The 24,125-nt window shown below is 42.1% G+C and overlaps 1 protein-coding gene across 3 annotated transcripts in view; it reads left to right on the top strand.

Moving 5' to 3' along the window:
• The first annotated feature begins 5,293 nt into the window (after window positions 1-5,293).
• Window positions 5,294-24,125, top strand: part of PDZD2 (PDZ domain containing 2) — a 137,822-nt gene continuing 118,990 nt past the window's right edge. For 2 of the 3 annotated variants that reach the window (XM_066181029.1, XM_066181027.1), the window contains exon 1: window positions 5,414-5,972. In XM_066181029.1, the coding sequence (XP_066037126.1) occupies window positions 5,494-5,972 (479 nt within the window). In that variant the 5' untranslated portion in view covers window positions 5,414-5,493. Of the gene's footprint in view, window positions 5,973-24,125 lie in introns of all 3 variants that reach the window. The other variant, XM_066181028.1, reaches the window with a different exon arrangement.

Below are 24,125 nucleotides of genomic sequence, written 5' to 3'. Positions count from 1 at the left end.
GTCTTAGCTTTGAGGTTTCCATTTTTATCAGGCAGATCTATTTTTTCCCTTGATGAACAGCTCACCACCCTTCTATTTTTTGCTTCCATTGGCAATGGACACCTGAGCCACTCTTCTCACCAGCAGAGAGGCGTCCAGCTCAGTCCTCTGTTGTCTGTTACATCTGGAAGGAGTATTTCCTATTTATGCTTGTCTGGATTAATTTTTCCAAAGCCAGAAGGTTTTGTTTGAGAATATCAAATCCCTTGAAAGTACTATATAATTATCTACATGATTAATTTAAGTGTCTGCCGTGGCTCTGCAGTGAGCTCAGGGGCGTAGACAGGCAACCCGCAGCGTATCGACGCCTGCAGCTTTTCCTGTGGGGAGAAGGAATGGGGTTTTGAATGCTGCCTGCCTCCGGCGGCGTGGAGGGGGCTGTTGTCCTCTATCTCTGGAGGGATGTGTGTGCATAGAGGGGGAGAGCCCTCCAGCAATGTTGCTAAATGAATGATGGATGAGTTTTGCATGGAATGCGGATGCCTTTGAACACTCCAGCCAGCTAACTGCAGGATTGAAGATGAAGTCAACACCAGTGCCCTTTGCCAATGCAGAGGAGATGTGGAGACTTGAGCTAAAACTTGAGCTTTTTTGTAGGAGCCCCAAGATCTCCAGGCTGGAGACCCTGGAAGTTCTTTTGATCTGGGGATGGTTGACAAAAGACAGTCCACAATGTGTCTACCCAATGTCAAAACTGATAAACAGCTGAGAGAAAAACTCCTTAAATTATTAGGCAAAAAGGGCCTCAAAGAATGATCTGGTCCAATCTTCTCTAGAGTTTGAATGGTTCTGAACCCTGTATGATCAATGAGAGCTGTACCCAAGTTCACTGTTAAAGCAAAGGGTGTCATTGTCACAAGGCTGTCATTGTCATAACTCACAGGATGTTATCCATTAAGTGACCTCTTACTGTCCTCTCACTAGGACAGAAAATTATGTTGAGGGAAATAAAAATAAGAGGGATTGAAATGGTGAGATCTACTGTCTCTCACAACCCAAGAGATAATGGCTTTAGTCATTGTTCATGGCAAATGTCTAAACTGCTGCAGAGACCATGAGTGATGGAGACTCCAGCACCTGAGATGGTGTTCCCCAGTGCCTTCTTGATATTCTTCATCCTTCTGGGTCTTACCTAACCACAACCTAAATCTACCTGGATGTGATTCACATACATTACTCTGTCATGGACAAGAGGAACACACTGCTTTTCTCCTCATGGTCACTGTCGACCATTTTAAAGTACATGAGGACCTTTAACTTGTGCTCTCACACCCTACCTGCAACACTTTCTCTTTTTTAGCAGACCCTGATTTTTTTAGTATTTCCTAGTAAGTCACAATTTCAAGACTGGCAAGTCATGTCAGAGCTCTGCTCCAACGTGGCAGTTTTGCTTCTGAGACCTTCCCAGTCCTGTGTGAGGTTACAGAAATACATCCTATGCCTTGCTGGCTTTGTGCCTGCTGACACATCCTGGGACAATCACCCTTTTTTTTCTACAACAGCAGGAGATTGACAGGAATGATTCCCTGTAAACCCTGGAAAATGTTCAAAGCCAAGCTGGATGGGGCTCTGGTGGAAGGTGTCCCTACCCATGCCAGGGGGGTTTGGGATCACATTCTTTCCTAACCCAATCCATTCTGTGATTCTGTGAATATGCTGCGTCTCTTGCCAAAGATTTGCCACACAGCCAACCCTTTCTAAGTGAGATACTCCTTTTGTAGTACTCTGCATTTGTTCTTGATGAACTTTATCCTATTTTAGAGTATGTTTTTCTGATTTTTGCCAAGATATTTTAGATGCTAATTCTGTTCTCCAGTGTGTCTGCAGACACGCCCAGCTTCTTGTAATCTGCAGATTTAATATGTGTACTTGCTTTCATTGTACAGGTCACTAATGAATGTGCTGAGCAGAACTAGACTATACAGATCCAGCAGAGCTCTACTTGCAGTGTCCTTCTGTTTTCACGGAATATCCTTAATAACTACTCCCTGGGTATGGATTTAGAGTAGTCTCATTTAATCATATTTCCCTAGTATATTTATGAGAAAGTTGTTTGAGACGGTGACAAAAGCTATAATAAAGCCCAGATAAATGACATCCAACAACATCTCCATTATGAAAAGAAATTAATTTTATTTCACATGATTTTAGTCTTGCCTCTCCTGTGTCTGCTACTGTTTATATTTTTGTTCTTTTCCACATACATGCAACTATTTCTCTGTTTGATTTGGAATTTTTAGGATGATTGATGCTAGATTGACTGATGTCACATTTTTCTGCTACATCTCTTTTTACCCTTGAAGACAGCCACTGCATTTGCTGCTGTCCTTAATTCTGGCCCCTTACCTGTTTTGAGTTCTCACAAGTGACCAATAGGGAGGTATCTAGGATGGTTTTAGCTGGTTTTGTAGGAAATTTAAATAGTGGTTTGTCCCACTCTGCTGGACTGGAAATACCTGACTTCGACTGATCTCTTACTCTGGAACAGGCAGAGAAGAGGATAGTATGCCTCTGGAGTGATATGGTATTATCTTGTGTACTGATCCCCTCTGCATAATTGGCAATTTCAACAAGAACTAAAGCAAAACTCAAACCAGTGCAGCCTCTTTTGGTGTCATTTTTCAATAACTTTCTCTCTGAGCAACATTTTTCTGGATTGCCTTCTTGGTATTAATATGCATAAAAAGGGTAACTTTTTTATCTTCTGCAAGTTTCATTTCATTTTTATGCCCTGATGTTTCTAGTATTTTTGCCTATGTGTTCACGCTATTTTTTTTTTAAACTTGTGCTCAGTAACCTTTTAGCGTTCTTTCTTCCTGTCTTTGAGGAAAATGAAAAGCTCGTGATGCTGCCAAGTCTTCTGATCCTTCTTCATTGAGATGCTATTGTGTCTGTGCCTTTTAAGCACAAAATATTGTTTCTTCGAGAAACTACAGCTCACCTTGATTTCCTTTTCCTTTAAACTTCTCCGTGAATTCTCTCCTAGCAGGTTTTTTTTTTTTTTTTAATGTACTGAAGCCAGGCATTTCTGTTTTGCTGTTCCCTTGATTTTACATTCTACAGGCGTTTACATTTTACAGGCATTCTTACATGAGTTTCTTTCCACCTTCTTACCCGCAACGTATCTGTCTCTGGAGGCACTTCCATGCTGATTACTTGACGCCATCCATTATGTGAGAATGTTGCTCTGAAGGCATCAAGACTTTCTATTTCCTCCTGCTTTCCTTTCTTAGCAGATATCTCATGCTTCTTTCCTATTACCATTGAGTCAGCTGTTATCAGGTTCTCAGTTTAGGGTTTGTTGTGCCCTTCCCTGTGTTTATTTTGTTTTGTGCTTTCCACCTTCATTATTAACCAGATAACTTAGCAGTTCTTCCTCCCACTGTGTTCTGGACCTCAGAGCAAATATGTACATCATCCTCAGTATGCCAAGAGATTCTGCCTCTACTTTTTCTTCGTTGGTCCACATGTAAGCTATGCATTTTTAGATCAATATTCCAGATCTAGGTCTTACTACACCAAGTTCCAGTTATGTCAATTAAAACATTGCTTTTGTCTTAAATATGAGATCTTAAATAAGAATTAAGTTCTGTGTTAAAAAACACTCATATATTCACCACTATTGCAGTAGGTATCTAAAATGCTCAGAGGATTTAAACTTATCTGCTGGTCAGTCTGTGTCTGTATTACCACCTCTTGTTTGGTGATAATCACCTCTTGATGGGCAGTTTCTGTCTTTATTCTTCTCCTTTTCTTCCCTGTTTTTCCTACCTTGAGCCTAACTCAGAAGACCTTCTCACTAAGCAGGGGGCGAGTTCCTCCTTTCCCAAGCTGATGTCTATCCCTGTTGAGCCTTGGTGTAACATCACCCTCTTGGTGAAGATGCTGGTGTCCTCCTGTATAAGTATCATACGTGGCCCTGATCTGTTGCTGTCCTTTCTGAGCTTTCTTGGGGTCACTCCTGTCCATCTAGGTAGTGCCCCACAGCCAAGGAGGTGACAGAACTTTGGATATGGCTTCTGGGCAGCAGCATTTTGCAAGAACCTCCCTCTATGCTCATTCTTTTGGCGTTAAAAGCTCTTTCTACAGCTTTTCTACTTAACACAAGCCTTTCATACACATCTGCAAGAGCAGACCTGCAGGCTGTAAGCTCAAAGCTTCTGCTTTCCTCGGCTTTCCTGGTGCACAGCTCACTGAGCAGCATCCACTGCTAGAAAATAAAGCCCTGAAAGAGGCTGGTCAACCAGACTTGACTCATGTCAGGGTTTTTTCTTGTTTGGTAGATACTAATGATCCTGGCAAAAAAACCCAAAACAAACAAACAAAAAAAACCAAAAATCCCCCCAAAAAAAACAAACAAACAAAAAAAACCCAAACCAAAACAAACCAAAACAAAAAACAACCAAAACCAACCAACCAAACAAACAAAAAAAACCCCTAAAAAAACCAAACACAAAAATCCAAACCCGTCTCACCCTGTTGCCTGCTAACCCCTGGCCCCCACTGCCTCCTGGCTGTATGTGTGCTTCCCTCGCCAAACTGCAGGAATCTAGGGAATCCACCTGCCCTACTCTTTTCCCAGGAAACTGGATAGTAATTTCTTTTAGATGCCTTACCCACAAGGTGGCTGTGAGCCACTCCTGCCACGAAGGGAGGAACCCCATTGGTGTCCTCACCCTCCGTGTTTGCCCATCCCTCAGGCAGCTTGGTGGAGAGATAAGTCCGGGAGGAGACCCGTTTAAGCCTATCCCAGCCCAAAATTACTGGAATGGACGGCAGAGCTGTCAGCTTCAGTCGCTGGCGAGGCCGGTGCCCCTCCAGCGGCCCTTGGAGCGGGTTTGGCAGCAATGTCTACCCGGCTTCAGGGAGAGCCCTGGAGCTGCGGCAGGAGCATCCCCGGGGCTCTGCAATCCGCGTTTCCCCGCGAAGGTCACGAGCTGATTGATGGTGACCTTTTATTCCCTTGCTGAGGAGAGCAGCTGGTGCCCTCAAGTGGCAAACCGCAGAAGGAGAGCGACCAGGCCGTGCGAGCCGGCCTGGGCCCGCCGGGCCGGGGCTGCCGGGCGGCTGCAGCAGTTCTGGCAGTTCTATCCACGCTGTTTTGCCCTTGCAGGACCAGACGCTGTGGTGATCGTGGTGGGAAGGACGCTTTGTTCCCGACGGAGCGGGGACACCGGCGGCAGGAAGACCTGGGCAGCCACAGAAGCTCGCAAACTTGACCTACCAGCCTGTTTGTAGGGCCGGCTGCAGCGCCTTGACGCCAAACATCCTTCCTTGACTGTGTTATTGGTCAGCTGCAACAGCCCCAAAATCCCCGTGGGACTAGATGGAGCTTGCTTTGGACCTGCAGCCCTACTCCAGCATGACCCCAGGGGCTGCGAGGGGCCACAGAGGACGACCAGGGAGCCGCTTGGGGCCAGGGCCAATGCCGTGAGGGGATGCTCAGGGACAGCGATGCCCATCACACAGGACAACGCGGGGGTCTTCCTCCACCTCCTGTGCCAGTGGCTGCAGAACAGCTGGCGGGAGGGGGCCGAGGGAGCAGAGCAGCAGCTCTGCCGCTCGGCCGTCCAGAAGCTGAGCGAGTACATCCAGCTCAACTTCTCCGTGGATGAGAGCAACCTGCAGCCAGGGAGCTGTGGGGCTTTGGATACAGAGATCTGCACCATGTACCTGGCCCAAGAGATGAGGAAAAATGAGGTCCTGGGCTTGAGCTTTGGAAATATCCCTGCTCTGGGGGACTATGGGGAGAAGCGTCGGGGTGGAAAGAAGAGGAAGGCCCCTAAGGGGCCTGTGCTTGATGTCGGATGCATCTGGGTGACAGACTTGAAAAAGAACAGCCCGGCTGGGAAGTGCGGGAGAGTGCGCCTGAAAGACGAGATCCTTTCTCTGAACGGACAGCTGATGGTCGGTGTGGATGTCACCGGAGCAAGGTAAGGGTGGAAGAACCTCCAGCAGCAGCTGCCTCTGGTGCCACATGGTGCAAGTCACTGTTGATATTGATGGAAGTCCAGGAGCAGATGTTTTGCTTTTCAGCCCCTGAGAGAGCCCTGGGTTCATTCTTAAGGTCTTGTAGAAAATAAGCAACAAAAGCAAATTGATAATTAGCCGACATGTGCTACTCACATGCTGGAAAATAATCAGGGGTCACTGGGTCAAAAAATTATACGTCATAATCACCAGAGGGGCTCCACTAAAACAGGAGCCTTCCTGGGTTTGTATAAAACTGTTTCCTTAAGCAAAAAAGAGCACAGACGCAGCAGCACTGGAAGATATTTTTACAGGTGCTTCTTATTTTTGTTGAATTATTTCAGTTGAGGGAAGTGTTTTTGACAGCTAAATGTTGTCTGAGACTTTCTCAAAGCAAGACATTTTTGTGTTTTCTAGTTTGGAACAACTTCATTTTAATAAATTTTCTTTGATATTAATGCATTTGCTCTCTTCTGAGGTCTCCTGACCCAGAAAACTTGAAATCTTTAAGAGTTCAAATCAAAAATTAAGATTCTTGCAATGATATAGATTATTCTTGTGATTTTTTTAAATTCAGCTATTCCATGCTGTAAAATCAGTTATTGTCCCAGTTTTGCTCTTTGTGGGCTGGTTTCTCACATTACCCTTGGCAAAGGCAAAAACTTTTCTCTGCTGTAGATGAGGAGGTAAATGTTCATTCATACCTGAGGTTACAATGTATCTGAAGGCATGAAATCCTTCCCCTCTTGCCAAAAGGGAATTTATTTTGGGGATGGATACTTTCAGAAACCAAGTCCTAGTGAAGTGATCCCAACGGGCAGTGAATGCGGCAGAAATTTGGGCTGACCATCACTCCCAATTCTGACACGTGGCAGAATAAAAGCAGTGACTCCTCAATGTGTGGGTGCTGGGCAGCTCAACCTTATGTGGTTTTACACGTATGAAAACAACCCTCTGCAATTCCTAGCTTGTGATTCAATGAGTGTGTAAGTATTGGTACTGTGGCAGTATCAACCAGTGGCACCTCCGAATTTGAGAGTGTTTATGGCAAAAGGCAGTTAGTTAGTTTGCTGTTTCCCCTTTGTCAGATGTCCCTGTTCCTAAATACAGGGGAATTGCTTGCAGTGAGCAGCAATAATATTATCTTATTAAAAATGAAAAAGGAGAGATAATCGCCAATGAAGTTGAAAATATTTGGATAGTCATACTTTTTGGCCTGTCCCTGAAGGCTTAATTTAGGGCCTGTTCCTTTTGGAAAGCTCTGTTATGAAACCAATAAGCTGTGACTGCAGCTAATGGGAACCAAGTGCTCCATTTTCCTTACTTTTTCTGACCAGAAGGCAGAGTTTTGGTAGTGTGGGGCCAGTGTTGTTCTTAAAATCCTGTTTTAGAATATTATACATCCAATTTAGGCCAAAATTCAGGACATTCCTTAGTCAAAACCTGTTTTATTTTCAGCATCTAAAACATCCTCGCCTAACTTACTGTTGTTGACTGCTATTTGACAAGGGTGATATTGATGGATGACCTTGGGAGCTTGAGTTTGGGACCCTGAGGATGCTCCCAGTTTGGAGAGCTGGCTTTTGCCTCTCAGGGAGCTGGCTGCCAGCTCCACCCCCATGTTCCCATATTGTTCATCTGGAGGGCTTGAGGATGAGTTGAGAGTCTTTCAGCAGCTTTCTCCATTGGGGTGCTCAGAAATGACATCATTCTATCTAGCTTTGTAGTAGGTTGAAAGGCAACATCAACTTTCCTTCTGCTTTCAAGAAGAAGCTTTCCTAGAATAATCCCATATTGCTGCTATGGTGGAAGTAGCAGAGCCCTTTTCCCTTTGGTTTTTACACACACTAAATAGTAGTTCTGACTCCATTTCTGACTGCCTAATTATTCTCTGGCTGAGTGAGAAACACTTCCAGGTCGATAGAAGGGGCTGTGGGTGCTCTGATTTGTGGTGTGATTTACTTAGTGGAGCTTGCACATGATCAGTGAAAGTAAAATACTGCCTTAGCTCCTGCAGCACCAGGCTGGATTGGGCAAGCAAAATCATTGCTTATGTGTTTATTCCACACCTGCCAAGTGTTCCAGGGCAGCCCTATCTTGCCGGATGAAGAAGTTTTTCACACTGATATAGGGAATCTTCTATAGGGATCACACTGATATAGGAAATCTTCTGATTTATTCCCTTAACATTGGAGGATTTGGCATGGGGGGTATCACAGCCCTGCCATTTCCCACCTCTGCAGCAGTGTTTGCAGAAGTGTTCTCACATACTCTGGGCTTCATGTAACCTCAGCTCCAGTTCCAATCCACCATCCAAACCCTGCCTGTTATAAGAGGCTAAACTAACACATCAGAAAACAAGATAGAAGAGGTAAGGACACACAGTCCCTTCTGCTGGCTGTCCTATGGATGTGGTCAGCCTCTAGATGATGCAGGGGTAGATGACTGGAGGTGGAACAGATTGGGCAGCCCTGGACAGACAGGGCTGTTTTGGCACTTACCTGGTGTGCCTAAGAGGTCCTCATGTCTCGGAGTGGTGATGGGGTCAGACACAGTAAAAGAGAACACAGTTACTGGAGGAGCCAGCTGTGAGTACCACTGATCTGTCTCTCCTTGCTAGGAAAGCTGAGTATGACTTCTTTAAAGAGAAGTTATTTATTTAAATTCTACCTGATTTCCATGTAAACAGCAGAGATGGGTTGATTATTGCTGAACTTGTCTCTTTTATTTTTCTTGCTTTCTTTTCATTTAGAGAAAAATTATGCAGTAATAAAATCATCAAAGCTCTTTGCTTAACAGGGTATTATTACATTAGAGAGGAATAATGTAGGTGGTGTCATTTTTGGTGATGTTAGTGACTGAGGGAAAATTATTACTCTCTTTAGAGTTAGCAAATTGTGTGTGTCTATCAAACACAATTGCAGGGAAATGAGCTGTGTTGGAATACTGAACAAAGGTTAGTCAAAACTCTGCGTATTTATTAATCTTCTGTCTATACAACTGTATCTCCAAAATATGTGGACTATGTTCCCCCAGACAACAACTTTCTATGTATGTTGGATCTACTCTAATCATTTTGGGCTATTACTCACTTATTGGAGGGAGGCTGTTAGTATTTCTGCAGATGACAGATGAATCCTTCATTTCTTGAACATATCTGAATGGGGCTTCATTGAGCAAGTCCTGGGAGCATTGCAAAAAAAATTATTTTGTCATGAATATAATTCAGTTTGAAATATGTGATTATGAATTTCATCAAGCATAGCTGCAGTGCTTGGACACAGCTACCACATACATTTAATCTTTAAAATCAGTGCTGAATAGATTACCAAATTCATTCTTGAAAAATGCAGAGTAAGATACATTACCAGTGATGACAGTGTGGTAGAAACATGAGGTGTTGTTATAATTTTGTCATTGAGAAAACCCAACCACTCCTTCAAAATATCACTTTCCTCATTACCAAAAATTACCAAACCTTGCCATATGTGGGAATAAAGTCAGAGAAGTGACTGGCTTCTTTTTAACCCACAAACTGGAGTTGCTTCCAAAAAGATGAAGAGAGAAATGTTTTGACAGCCATACCTTTACACAGTGCTTTTATAGTCTCTCCTCTTCAGTCAGTGTCCTGGGGGGAGTTGCTAAGACTCCTCCCCAGAATAGGCATGCCAAATTTCAGGGAAATCAGTTTATTTTCAAAGATGCTGAGAAAGAAAGAATCAGGTCTGCAATGGAGAGGGAGCTTCAATTGCCACTACTGAAGGCAAAGCTTTTACTTCACCTGAAGCTGAGAGTTTTCAGTAGAGTCAAGGTCTTTCCTGAATGCTTGCTGCTACTGCACATCTTATGTTCATGCCTCCAGGATAGCTGGAACTATGAAGGTAAAGTCCTGTTCCTCCTCACAGGTCAATGCCATCAGCAGGTGTGTGATATATGGACATTCTAAGCACAGTCCTGCCTCTCAGTAAGTGCTAGCAGCTGATTACAAAGGACAATTCAAAACGCCGAACAAAATTACAGGTCTCAAAATGTGCATAGCACTTAGTGCTGCCTGCTGTAGCAGTCATTAATAGTCCTGGGCTCTGCTGGGTGAAATCTTGACATTCTTTGTCAAAAAAAAGGGTTCTTGCTGGTGCTGGGAACAAATCATGCAGTTCCTGGCTGTAATTAGGGACAGATTCTGCCCTGAACAAGGGTCTTCATGAGGGCAGTCTTCTTTGTTCTCTTGTTGTGAGGCCTGTAGACAAGGAGCAAACCTTTACCTGCAGAGCAGTGCAGGTGCTATGGGACTGGGAGCTGTAAAATTTTTGCTGTGTCCTATGTCTTTTTTTTGCTCAAAAATCTGAGTGTGGTTTGAAAACTGTTTTTTCTGAAGAGCACAACTTTCAAGGCACATTTTTATTGAGATCCCCTTTTCTCAGAGGTTTGAATGGAATTCTTTTTAAAAAATAAACAGCTTTGCTCCTGCAATAGAAATATTTTCTTCCTGGGAGAAACATCCTTCCCATCCAAATGTGGTTACTCTTTGATATTCAAGTGCTCCAGTTTTGCATTTTCCATGGGGTACTGCTTCCTGCCACGTGATGTTGAGGCACTGACACTGCCTCAGGGGTCTGGCTGTCCTTGCCATGACACTTTGTCCCTGTCCTGGCAGCTGCAGTTGTCTCTGGAGCATCTGCAAGATTTTGCTGTGCTGCTAACCAGTTTGTTCAAAATGCATCCATGTGCCCCTACTGATGTGTGGACATAGGATAGATACTGCGTGAACCAGGATCAAGGGCTGCTCTGCCTCAGCACACCAGCTGCACCCCTCAGGCCATGTTTCAGGTACCAAATCCATTCCTTAGTAGGGTTGGGGGTGTATGAATGCCTGTGTTATGGTGAAAGGGGGTGGTTTAGGTCTCTCTGCCTAGGATGGGATTGTGTTTCTTTGAAGTTTTTGGGAATTTATCTTCCTGGCAGTGCAATCTCCTTTATACATCCTTTTTATTACAGAAAAATCACCCCAAGAAAATCATCACTGGTCATCACAGAAGGCACCCTTACCTCCCAGGCACGTCAGGTTGCATGGATTGATTGCACTGTTTTACTGTGTTTCCTCACCTCCTTCCTAAAGCAAAAGTGCTGCCAACACAAAGTGCTGCTCAGTATAAGCAGCTGCTTTGCCTGGTGTTAGTAAGGCCTTCTCTTGGTTATGTCCACAAGAAAATATTTTTGTTTTAATAGGAAAAATAATGGAAATTTATCCTGTCCCTTTGCCCTTGGCCAAGGGGCAAACATTTCTGTGGGAGCTCATTGTTAAAATATTAACAGCATTGGCTACACAGCAAAAAACAAATACAGTGGTCCTGGAGACTACAGCCTCCAAATGCAGTCTCAGGGAATAGAGTTCACATAACTGACCTAAAAAATACCCCCAACATGTTCTGGAATTGCATTTGTTTCCTTTTTTATATCATATTATCAATTTTCATGCTGCTAAGTGATGGATCAGGGTACAGAGGTTGAGACCTGGAGCTTGTTATCATGAGCAAGGATGCGAAGTCTGTGCTGACGTGCGCTCCAAGCCTGTCTGGTGCACAAGTCCTGAGGATGGAAAACAAGCTGAACACAGGGATTTTGGCTGAGTGTTCTCTCATCCAGTAGAGCTCCAGTAAGGTGGGATACAGTAAATGTGTGCTGAACCTGTGCAAAATGAGAGAAAGCATATGGATGTCTAACATTTGCAAGGCACAGCCTGAGTCTCACTGTGCTCCTGAAGTCTGGAGCATGCAGTCCCCTCTGAAGCATGGCTGCTGTATTTTTCACTGATAGTGGATATAAATCCCCTACTTGATAGTGGATATAAATTACTCCCTCTCCTCTCCCTTAAAATATAGTAGGACTAAGAAACTAAGACAGAGATGTTTTTCTTCCCTTCTTTTATGTTTCCTGGAAGGTATGAGCAGACTTAGCCACACATGTTGAGAAATAAATTGCTCTGAAGGAATGAGATTTATTCCAAATCCTCTCTTAAGAGCCGAAGTCTTAAACAGAAGGTCACTAATCCCCAGACTCAGCAGAGATCATTTAGCTGATTTGTCCTCTTTGCGTTATTAATCTGAGTGTGTGTTCACTCCGTTTCCCCTCCTCACCCTCGGGTTCTTGCTGTCCCTCTCAATGTCCCCATGCCAAGCCTCTGTGGAGGCACAGCTCATTCCCTTGTAGCAATGGCCATTAGCAACATCCTCAACAGACTTTCTGAACTCCTCATCTGCCTCAAATTTGCATATTATTTATCTTCTTGCTCAAATGAGTTTTATCTAAACTCCATAAAAAATGATGGAAAGACTTCCACTGATTTAAATAGCTCACATCCTCTATGTGTTTGCATGTTTGTCTAAAAAGTTAGGTATCAATATGCCTGTCATTGGCTTCTACATAGTGTCAGCACTGAACAACAGATCTGGCCTCTCTCTAGAAATTGTGGTTCGCCAGAAGCATATATGTATAACTAGGCAACATCCTCAGGGTCATCTGCCAAAATTGCTCCCAGCCCTGCCTCTCACCGATTGTTTTTCAGAGGCATTGCATCAGCCTTAAAAAGACTTGGAGAGAGGCTGTTGCCTTAGGAGATGTAAAAACTTCAGGGGTTTTAAAGAGGGGTTTTTCTGTGCTTTGTTTTTGTTTTAATGAGCTGTGAAAGTTCTGATTACAAATCTGTAGCTTGCTGTCCGATATATGGCTGTGCCTCTCCATGCTGTTCAGACCATGCTGTAATTACAAGAGAACAAGCCCAGTGTTTGGGAGGGAGCTTTGCCCCCTCTGCTCTTCCCTCCCTGCTCATCCACTGTGGGAACAACCTGTTTTGGTGAGTCAGCCTTGTGCCTTGTCATTTACGCTGCTACCAAAGTGCCAGCGGGATCCCTTTTACATCCTGAGGGGGATTTTCAGCCTGACACACAGCAAGCATCCCATGCTCTCAGGTCATCTGGAAGTACAGTCAGGGTGCAGCAGAACTGAGCTAATTGGCAAACTGCTGGAATGTGCAAAATAAGAGTCTCTTTTTTCCACCGCTCAGCCAAGTAAAAGGTGAGGCCTTCAGCCACAGCATCAGTTATTTTCACATCCTCTCCAGCAGCGCACTTGCTAGCACAGAACAGTGTTTTGGCCATCAATAACTAAAAATACAGATGTTCAAAGATACAAGCAGGGAACGTTCCATGCCCATTATTCCTACTCCTTCTATAATGCTCGTGCCCTTACACACCAGTTTGCCATGTGCAGTCATTCACAGCATCTTCTAAACTGTAAATGTAACTTTCTCTTCATATTCGCCATACAAAGCAGGCTGTGGGCTAATAACTGATTTTCTTGAGACGGAAACTTTGAGATGCTGCAAGAGGAGGAGGTGACTGGAGCCAGGTTACTGAGTGGCAGTGAGAATTGTGGAAGGTTGTCCTTTTCCACCTGTACTGACAGATGTGCCATGAGCCCTGGAAAGGCACAGGTTCTGCAGTCCTCATTCAAGTATTTTTTTTCTTACAGCACTGGGGTAAGTGAGCAGCATTCTCATTCTTAGATGTGTTTTGGGGCTGCTCTGCAAGCAGGCCATGATCATACCTTCTTGCCAATCTCTGGGTGCGATGGTTGCTGTCCTGGAAGATGGGCTAGAACTGAATTGTGACCCTCCAGGGCTAAAAGCATTAACAATGATGTCAGCTTAAAACCCACTTATCCCCTCTCACTGGGAATCTGACCTGGACTGGAAAGGACAGGAGCAGGGAGGGTTGAAAAATGCTGAATAGGAGATAATTTCACAGTCAGAGGCTCAACATCAGCCTCAGAGAGATGGTTTGTCAGCATGAACCTGACATCTATGGACATAAGTGAGAGGATAAATACAATAAACATAGGTGAGATCAGCAAAGAGACAGGTATGCAATCACAGAGACAGCTGTGGCAATGGATGGCATTTGGGATGGGATTTTTTTTTAACATGGAAAACTCATTGATTTTTTTAGCTGATGTGACATTTGCCTCCAGCTCCAAGCAGTATCACATGCTCCTTAAAACTTATTTTTCTGTCTCCTTTTAATCAGTTGTGGGCTAAGAGGGAAGTGGCATATATATCAACCTCAGGCTCTGCTGTATCTCTCACTGTACTTGCTTCTTTCTCTGGGTGAAATGTATGATGGTCAGCAAGATCTCCTCAGCCTCCAAAGGAAAACATGTTAAACAGACAAGAGGGAAAAGACAAGTTGGTGGGCACTGCCACAAGATTTGGGGCAGTTAAAGAATACTTGTAACTTCCAAAACAGAACAAAAGTAAGGCAAAGGGTGATTATTAGCAGCAAACTTCACCCCAGAGCATCCAAGACTCAGGAATCCCATCCAGCTGAAGCCTCTCTTACAAGAATGTGAGAAACTAGAAGTAGATGGAAAATTGATTCAGTCTTTTTCAAAATAAAACAGAATTGTTGAAATGTGACTGAAAGATATTACTGTTTCAGCTGATGCCTAAGACTAATTTCTATTGTTTAAAAAGGTGACAAGGTCTGATTTTAACCCTTCTCCATAGTAGGTACTAGAGATAACTGGATGATCTTAAAAAAACCCCCCAAAAACCTAAAAACAACAACAACCAAAAAACCCCAAAACCAAAACCACCCAAAAAACCACCAGCTGGCAAAATAAATGATTGATTAATATAGTAATGACTTTGACTTGTGTTTCCTACACCATTTCTTGATCACTGGAATAGATTCAGGCTAGCAGAGTAAACAATTTGATGAAACAAAAGTCAGGGAAGTCTTCCTTCCCATCCTCCTACACTTTGACCAGTATCTCATTTTGCCATCATAACTAAAGAATTACTAAGTACTTGCCAATTTTTCATAGCCTGGGCTATTTTTATTCTGGTAGCAAAGAGAAACACACAGACATGTGGTAACCAGTAAATTTTGTGGTACCATCTATCTGAATACAGATCCCTAGGCTAGATGCTGGGGAATTCTGTCTTGAAAACTCAAGAATGACAAATGGAGCCAAACCAGTGTGTGATGTTCTCACTGAAACTGGTTTCTAACAAACACTAATTGTTCTGCTGAAAACAGCATTTCATGTTTTGATCTGTGGAAGAGTTCTGCTAAAACAGATTTTTCTCGGTTTCCTCTAGAGGGCAATGTCATATAAATATTTAAAGCGATTTCTGGGTTCTGTCAACCGGGAATTTTAGCCTGTCTCATCTAGAAATTTGCAAGACAGCAGTGAAAATTGTTTCTTTACATGCTTTTAAGATGTGTATATAGGTAATATAATCTGATTCCCGGGTTTGTAGAGTGCAGTAACTAATCCCTTTAAGAAGCAAGAAATATGTTCTGCGTTTTAGGTAGATTTGGCTGTTCTGGAATGTGAAGAGGGAACTGCTGATGAAGACCTGTCTCTCTTCTCTACCTGTGCAGCTTCAAGGACTTCTAGGAGCTGCCCATTATGTGACAATCATAAAAAGGATTATAATTCAGTCCTCTAGGAATGAAGTTAATGGTTGTTGTCATTTATGTTGGTAGCTGGAACTTCAAAGCAAAAGATAAATCTAAATATCAAATCTAAATGGTTCATAAGACCTAGGAAACGGAAAGGTATTGTGTTATTATTTATATCTATAAGAATTTATGTATATATTCCTGGGTTCACTAACTGTATTGCTTGTTTGATGGATGTTAGTAACAGCACAATTTTCAAATTATTTGCCCACATAAACAGCTGCTAAAATTAGTATGAATCAAAAGTGGTCACTCTGGACCATAGTAATTTAATTTAAGGAATTTTTTTAGTCATTGTAGTGTAAAAATGATAATTACAGATAAAGGCTCTTTTGTTTTCCTTCAAGCTCAGGTGTAGGATTTGAAACACATTTCCATGTGCATAAATTTCTTTTTTTGTCACCTGTATCATTTCCTTCTTTCCTTCTCCCAAACTGACATTAGTAAAAGAAAAATTTGCTCTTGAAATTGCAACATGAAAATGGCTTTAGGAAATCCTTTTACAATTTTGTCTCCTTTCCTCTCCTGATGGCTGCAAGTCTTTTGGAGATTAACCATAATGGCCTTATTGGACTATCTTGCAAATCCCATACATTTACTGAATTTGTGGGTTAACATTCTTGATAAAATATTTTTTTCCAAAATAGTAGTAGGTAATCTGCAATTGTCAGGTCCTCTAAATGAATAAACCTGTTAGTTTGTTTTTTCCCCAAACAGGAAACACAATTAATTGAAGTAAAACACTTATTCCCCAAAGTGCTTTATTTTGAAAACAACGGCCTGTGAATAAAAAAGCAGTAGTTGCATTGGTTTCAAAGCCAGCAGGCATTAGATAGCAAAGCAAGATTTGCCATCTACTTTTGAGTAATAGCAACTCCAAGAAAAATCCGAGGTCTTCTGTAGGTTTTAAAAGCCTAAATAAGTGAGAATTACTTTTTAATTATGGCTGCTGGCCAGGCAGGACTTTTTCTTAAACTCTGCCTTAACAGAAGTCTGATAAGCAGTTTGCAAATGTTCAGTTTCTGGGAAAAATTTTTAGAAACCCTAGAGGAAACTAAATATTCTTAGTTTCATTTTTCCTACTGCATGAGAAACTTCATGTTTGAACCTTATATTCCTCACCACCTTCATGTAGGGCTTGTGTTTAGAACTCACTCTCTCTAAATTAGCTGACAGCTTAATTCTTAATCAGAGGGGGATTATTCCTTGCCTGGCTGGAAGGAGCTATGTTTGGGGCTGTTGGTGTGTGGGGAGGTTGGTTCACCCTGGGCTGGGATCTCTGTCTGTGGGTAGCCCATGGCTACAGGTACTGAAGGAACCACTAAGGCTCTCAGCTTCGTCTTCTCCTTGTCCCCTCTGCCTTCCTTGCTGGTGGGCAGTGCAGCTGTCTTGCTGCTATGCCTGATGTCTCTGACGATTCCTAACACCGTGGGTTTTGCTGGAATGTCTTCCCACTCCAATTTGCCTTCCAGATTTGCATATCTGTCCCAGCAATACACTAAATAGTCTGCTCCCTGATCTGGTTTTCTATTATGGCCTGCATTTGGAAAGTAAGTGGTATATACAGCAGAGCAGAAAACTATTTCATAATTCAGTATCATCAGGATGAACTACATGGTTAAAATAAATCAGATTTCAATAGTTCATCAGTTATGCTATGGAGAAAGAAATAATAGTTAAAAAAGGTGTACAGATGCCAAATGGATTAGAAGTTAATGGCTGGTGTGTGGAATTCTAAATCAATGAGGGTTTACAGGGCTCTGCCTTTAAAAAAACTCTATATTAAATAGTGGATGAGAAAGTGGAATACTAGTGCGTTATAAGAATGATTTTGTGGCTTAAATGCTTTCTCTGATGACCTGAGAAACAAATTATAAACTGTGGAAATGAATTTAGGGAGCGTCATCATTAAGAAAAAAATCATGCAAGTTAGAGAAATAAACATTTCTCTTCAGACAGGTAGATTTCAGATGAGCTTCAAAACAAAAGAGGTAAATGATGAGAGGGTAGAAAAAATTTAGGACAGAAGAAGGACTTATAAATTCATTAATCCAGTCTGGATGAATAATAATCAGAAGTGTTTTGTCTAATATGTAATTAAATTAGATATTATTATCTGTTAAAACCATTCAGCCAGCTCTAATAACCAAGGAAACCAATCCTGAGTCCAGGTGTAAGTTCCCACACTCCCTGAAGTTTTCCCGGCCTGAGGGATATTCTCTCATTTAATGATAGTATCAATAATAGTATTAAAGAATATGAAAAGTAATAGTCTCCCTTTTTATATAATCTTCAACATGCAGAGCAGCACACCTGGGACCCACTGTCCATGTCCTGCATCAGGGGAATCATGCATGACTTTGCAAAGCCAAGTCAAGATCTCCTCCAGATTAAAAAAATGTCATATACTGTGCTATTTATGGAGTCATAAGCTGGTGTAAGAATCCGGCATGAACCTAATGTAAAGAACTAGTTTAAATTCCATGTAAAGTTTTGACTTCTTCACATTTTAGTGGCATTTGCTATTTGCTTGTAGCTCATGCTGCTCTCTACAGTAAGCCCATGATCATTCTGCCTTTACCTTCCATTTCTCTTCCACATGCTTTTATTTTAAATCATTGACTTGTAAGTTATGTTTTCATAAATTGTATATGACTTAGAGCTATGTATCTACCTCCTGTCAGGGCCTTACAGCCTAATGGATAGCACATGGGGACTTGAGAAGCGTCGGGTCCTGGTCAAGCCTTTTCCCCACACTGTGAGCAAGTCATGGCCCCGGTGACGGGAAGGTGATGATATAAGCTCATTTTCTGCAGGTGCTTGAGGTCTTGCGGAAAAAAAGCACTTTATTAAATGCTGGGGTTTATGGCAGAGTGTTTCCTTCCAGGTACTTGATTGTCTGGTGCAGGGTTATAAAGTCAGAGTACCTTCATAAGGGCTGAAATTCTTTGAAATACCTGTTTCTGCAGAAGTACATTTGAGCAATACAAATAAGCTCTAGCTTAGGAGATACTTGCGTGGTTATGAATTTAGCTACTATCCAGTCTTCCCAAGGGTCTCCAAGAGGTGTCAGTGTACAAGAGTGAGACTTATTTACCTGTAGAGTTTCCTAGAAAAATGACAGAATGGAAAAACTGAATTCTGTTTTTCCTAGGCCATGAAGCCAAAATCCTGTCCTTTCCTGTGCCTAGTGCTTGTTTTGTGGGGGGAAAAAAATGCAAAAACAAAACCAAAAAATCCCCGCAGCCTTGTTTTTGTCATGGTGATCTAGCCAAGGCACAGCTGAAGTCTGATTTCCAGATACAGTATTTGAGATTTGTGGTGAATTGAGAAGGTCCAAAGCCAAGCCTGCTGGAGCTGTCAGTTTTCTGGTTGGAGTGCTTACTCCAGTTTATAAAACTTGGCATATTATACCTTACTGGGTTCTCTTTTAGAGCTAAAACAGTGAAAAAGTCTCACCGGGCTAAAGACTTTGGATGAGAGTTTATTAAGGAAAAAGAGGCCACTTTATTGCTTTACTGGGAAAATGTGATTAAATAGTTTCCTATTTAACACAACACTTATTTTGTGAGAACTTCCTTACAAGTATGAACAGGCTAATTGGGAAGCTGAGGAGGAACCAGTGTCAATGATAAGCATGTGAGAAAGAGAAAACCAGGATGAAATACAATTATATAAATTCATTGCATGGCAGACTCATACTGGGAACAGCCTGGTAATGCAGGGGCCATTTTCCTGTCCTAGCTCGCAAACTTTACCCTCTTCTATGGTCATTTCACACATCCCCCTTGCTTTGTCATCCCCAGTTTGCCACTTGAGGGATACGTGCAAGAGTGGTGTGGGAGTTTCAGTTGCAGACACAGAGGGGAGGTTTGTATGTAGTCCATGGTATCCTGTTTCTGGGGGTCCCCCAGGCTCCTTTTCTGAGGACTAACTTGGTGCATGGAATGGGACAAAAAAGTGAAGTTAAGCTGAGAGTTTCTTTTTTGGTCACGTTTTGCCACGTGCTCTTTCAGCAGCATTCATCAAAGTAGTGTGGGAATTGTGTCCTGGAGAATCAGCTTGATTGAATATACAAGTTTTAAACTTGGCATTGCTCTTACTTTTCCCCAGGTTGCCTGCATATAGGAACTTTTAACCTTTAGATTGTGCCAATTGATCAAAATGTTCCTGTGTCACTCCTAAAGCTTGATTTTTATTTTTTTCTTCCTTTCAATTGATGGTAAAATCTGCTCCTGACTTGGAAGGAAGGCTTGGAACCTTACCAAATGAAAACCTGAAGCCAAAGAAGAGCATTTGTTGTTTGGAATACCCCTTCTTTCTTAGTACAATCAAAAGGCTAACTATTTTTCATCCCTTGTAAAATGGTTACATATTCATTGAGAGGGAAGGAAGTGTTAGGAGATAGAGGAGCAGTTCCTGATTTTCATATGTGTAAGCATTATGGCAAGGCAGATTGATTAACTAAAGAGGTGACTTTTGGTTAATGACCACATAAAAGGAGAATCGAAACTGCAGGATGTGTTTTCAAATACAGTCAGCTACCACAGATTGATCCAAAAGAAAACATCACACCTCAAAAAAAAAAAAAAAAGCAGCTAAAGACCTGTCCTAAATCTTCAATCCAACAAGATTAAGAGATAGCCTATTGAAAAATCCAAAAGGGATCAGAAATTAGAGAAGGATCTTAGAGAAGGATCCTGCCCATGGAGAGCCCATAGGCACAGTGCCTGAGATCTGCAATCAGTACCAGATGCTGCTGATACATGGTGTGGATCTTGTAACAAAGAAATGCTGGACCCATTCAGCTCAAGCAGGAAGCCTTGCCGATTAAATTGGTATTAGTTGGAGCCTGTAGATTGCTTTAGCAAGCAAAATTGAGCCTGGGTGTTAAGATGATCTGGATCAAGAAACCCAAATTAGGTTTCCTCCTTAAAGAGGAATGAGCACATTTTGGCACCAGTTTTCATAACGGTTTTAGAAAGAAAATATTTGGAAACAGATGCAGTTTGTTTCTGTATATTAAATCCAGTCTGTGAAATAAAGCTACTCTCTCTGACTGCACAGAATGGTCAGGAGACTCCTGGAACAAAATCCCCCCTAAATTTTATGTGGGTTTCAAGAAGACTCTTGAAACATTAATAAGTGAGTGGATGGCACATTCTGATATGTGCTGGGAAGTACGCACAGATGTAATACAGGATGGTTTGCGATGCTTAAAAAGCAAACAAGATCTGGGCTTCCATTTACAATATCATAAGGATCACAGCATATTACATTAATGGAGGTTATTCTAGCATAAAATGAAAGCCACAATCCCTGCAGCCTGGTCTAGGACACTGGGGAGAGTAATATAAAGTGACTACAGGGTGGAGCACAGGTTGCTGAAAGGGGCAACCTCTGTTGTAGCCTACATTATTTTTGTAGTTACAGAGAAAGGAAAAGTGTTGCTTTGATAGGAAATCCTAGTGAGCAAGCACATATGAGCAATGAATTGGGAATTTGGGAAAGTTAATCCCTGAACTGAGAGCTTGTGTAGCCCTACCTGCTACACAAGTCCTGCTAACTGAGTCACTGGCAGTGCAAGTAGAGCCTAAGCACCCTCCTGGGTGTTTGCAAGGAGGTAAAACACTCCAGTCTGCTCTGAAGCACACAGTGCCAGAACTTGTGTTACTCACCTTGAGAGGTGTTTGAGGGTCGGTGCACTTCCAGCAGCCACTTTAGCAGAGGGGCTGGCCTTGGTACCCCTGGCCCAGCACTATCCTGCAGTGGAGGTTGTGACAGGGGCTGGAAAATGGCACCAGCCCTCCTCTCCATGGCCCTTCCCTCTCTTATCTTACACTTAATCTCCCTTGTGTTTTTTCTGGGATGCGTGGTCATGTTCCATTTTATGTCATGGCTAAATCACTTCCAACACTGCAAGTGAGGAGAAGCAGGGTGAGCACCTGGAGGCACCATCCTGGAACAGATTGCCAGCAACACCTTGATGGGCTAGTTTTTCTGTTGCCCAAATCAATTTCCTCTGATAGGTTTGGAAATCCCATTATGAGACCTGGACAGTCACAGGTGTGCAGAACCCTTCCAACCTGCCGCAGCGCCTTGCTACCTCGAGATTGGGTTGTTGGGCCTGAGGTACATTTTTCCCCTCTCTCTTGACCCTTTGGGATTACAACGAGATGAACATCATGTTCTCTGTGTACAGAGAATATTCAGATAGCTGTTCCTGGGCAAAGGAAACAAACCCCCATGATAGCCGCATTTCCCTAGGCTGCTGAGCACCCCGTACAACTTTTTACACTTAGCAGAGTTTAGCTGAGTTAAAAATAGTTCTTGTCAAAATATTTCTTGGTAGTAAAAATGTCCTTAGGATACTTTGTGAAGTGGTAACCTTTGGACATAACAGGGTAAGGAAAATCAGAACATAGTCTTTAATGCCCAAAAAGATAAAAAGTTTGTCTTAATTGTGCAATATGGGAGAAAGTTTAAGAGCAGAGAAAAGTGCCGTCACCTTGGGGAAGGAAAGAATGGAATTTAAATGTAGATCTAAGGGTGAGTATGTAATGTAAGATACTACATCTTTGTTAAGTATTTTTTCCTTTGGTGCTTGAAAGTTTATCTGGGAGAAAATGTCTGACCGTGTGTAGCGGATGAAGGTCTTGCTAAGAGTATTTGAATTCAAGGCAGGGTAAAGCCTGGCTTTTCACTTTTTATTTGATTTTAGAGGGTAATGTAATTCTAAATTTGGCCCACAAGTTATAATTTCTAAAAACAAGCTTAGATATGTGTTTCCACCCTGGAAAAAAACACTCTTAGTGATAACAGATTGTTTTGAGCAAATGTATGTTCCTGTGTAGAGTTTCAGAACTGGGCCATACACTTTACAGAACTGAATGTATTAACTGAACAGAAATTTAAATTATAACAGAGGACATTACTGAGAAAAATGCATACAGTAAATAGGGATTCTGATGTGACAGACAGCTTAATGATTTTTTTTCATTCTAATAACTGTAGCTGGAGTTAAATGTAGCAGATAAGGCAAATGGCTTAAAAGCCACGTGATTTCTGGCTTATTGCTCTCTGTTTTACCTCAGCAATACCAATACATTTCCTTATATCTGTTTTCTGCTCTTCAATTGGAGCTATTGCTTTGTATTTTGAAATCAAATACAGTATGCTTAATGCCATGGTTGTGAACTATGTGATATCATAGTGTTCTAGCACTACAAAGAGAACTGCTGGGTGAGAAGGCTTTATCCCAATTTATAGTAGCCTCTAAATAAATTCTACAAGCACATATGGAAAATAATTGAAAAGTTAGGTCACAGCTATATAATATGGATACATTGCATCATGGTTTGGAGTTTCATGGAATATTCTCTAAAAGTGAGTATTTTTAAAATTTATATAATTGATTTTTAAAAATACCAGCTTATAAATAAACTGCACATGCATAAAATCAGCTCTAATATGATTGCTTACTAAATATAAATATTTCACAAACAACTCTCTGCTCTCAGAGCTCAACCTCTGGCTAATGGAGCATATTTTGAACATCATATTCCAGAAAGGGGCTTGTGGGGAGCAGTGGGAGGGGGTTTTCAGTACAGTCACTCTTACCTTACCCCACTGCAAGGAAACTACCAAGCAAAAAAATAAAAGAGAAAGAGTCTACTGGAGACTAATGATCTTAAATAACATTTTAAATAACAATTAGCCTTAATGTAGGAAGTCACAGCGTCAGCCCTCTGGGACAAAGACCCTATGTCTGTGTTTTCATTACAAACTACGGACTGTATTTTGTGTGCTATAAAAACAATAATCATGGACAAGTGAGCAGAAAAATAAAATTGAGAGGTTCAATTTCTTGACTGCTCTCAATACAGTTTTCCATGGATTGCTTTCCATATTTTACCTAAAAATTCCTGCCTTGTGTTGTAGAAAACACCTCTAACTGTAGCCCATGTAAGTAGGGAGCACAGAGGAAAAGCTTGCTGACACACAGCGAACAGGGCATCATAATGTTTCCTAAAAATCAGTGAAAAAGCATCTAATTTCCTACTATTTGTATGACGGCAGGAATAAATGAGTGCTTCCAAATAATTCAAGTTTAGGTCTTGTAAAGGCCTGTGTGCCTGTAATTTACACATAAAACCCCAGTAAAGATTAAGGACTGGGTTGTTTTTAGCCAAACCTGGAGCTGCTTGGAATTTTTTTGTTCACTGGAATTGTTCTGCACACCCCATGAACTTGCAGCCAGCACAAGAAGATGAGGGTGTAACTCCCAGTTGAGCTCTGGGTGGCTCTAGGGGCATGCTGGCTATGGGCTGTGGTATTCAGCTCTCCAGGGCTGTTTATAATAGTTCTGTGTTGGAGCTATTACGCTTGCATTTTTTTAAAAAGACAAACCAACCCAAACTACTTTTGTTGTGCTTGTGCGCAGAAGAAATGGAGAAGGAAAGCTTCTCTCTGTGGCAGACCTGTCACAGTATAAGAGCATGTGGTGCAGAAATGGGGCTTTCTGGAGGTGGTGGTTTCAGAGGCTGGGGAAATTCAGTGGCCTTAATGCCACAGACTGGCCAAGTGAACTGT

This window comes from Chamaea fasciata, unplaced genomic scaffold (genome assembly GCF_029207755.1).
Source record: "Chamaea fasciata isolate MVZ Bird 193981 ecotype frontalis unplaced genomic scaffold, bChaFas1.0.hap1 SCAF_4, whole genome shotgun sequence".
Taxonomy (NCBI): domain Eukaryota; kingdom Metazoa; phylum Chordata; class Aves; order Passeriformes; family Sylviidae; genus Chamaea; species Chamaea fasciata.
The sequence above is the reverse complement of the archived record's forward strand: the minus strand, read 5'-3'. Positions and strand labels throughout refer to the sequence as shown.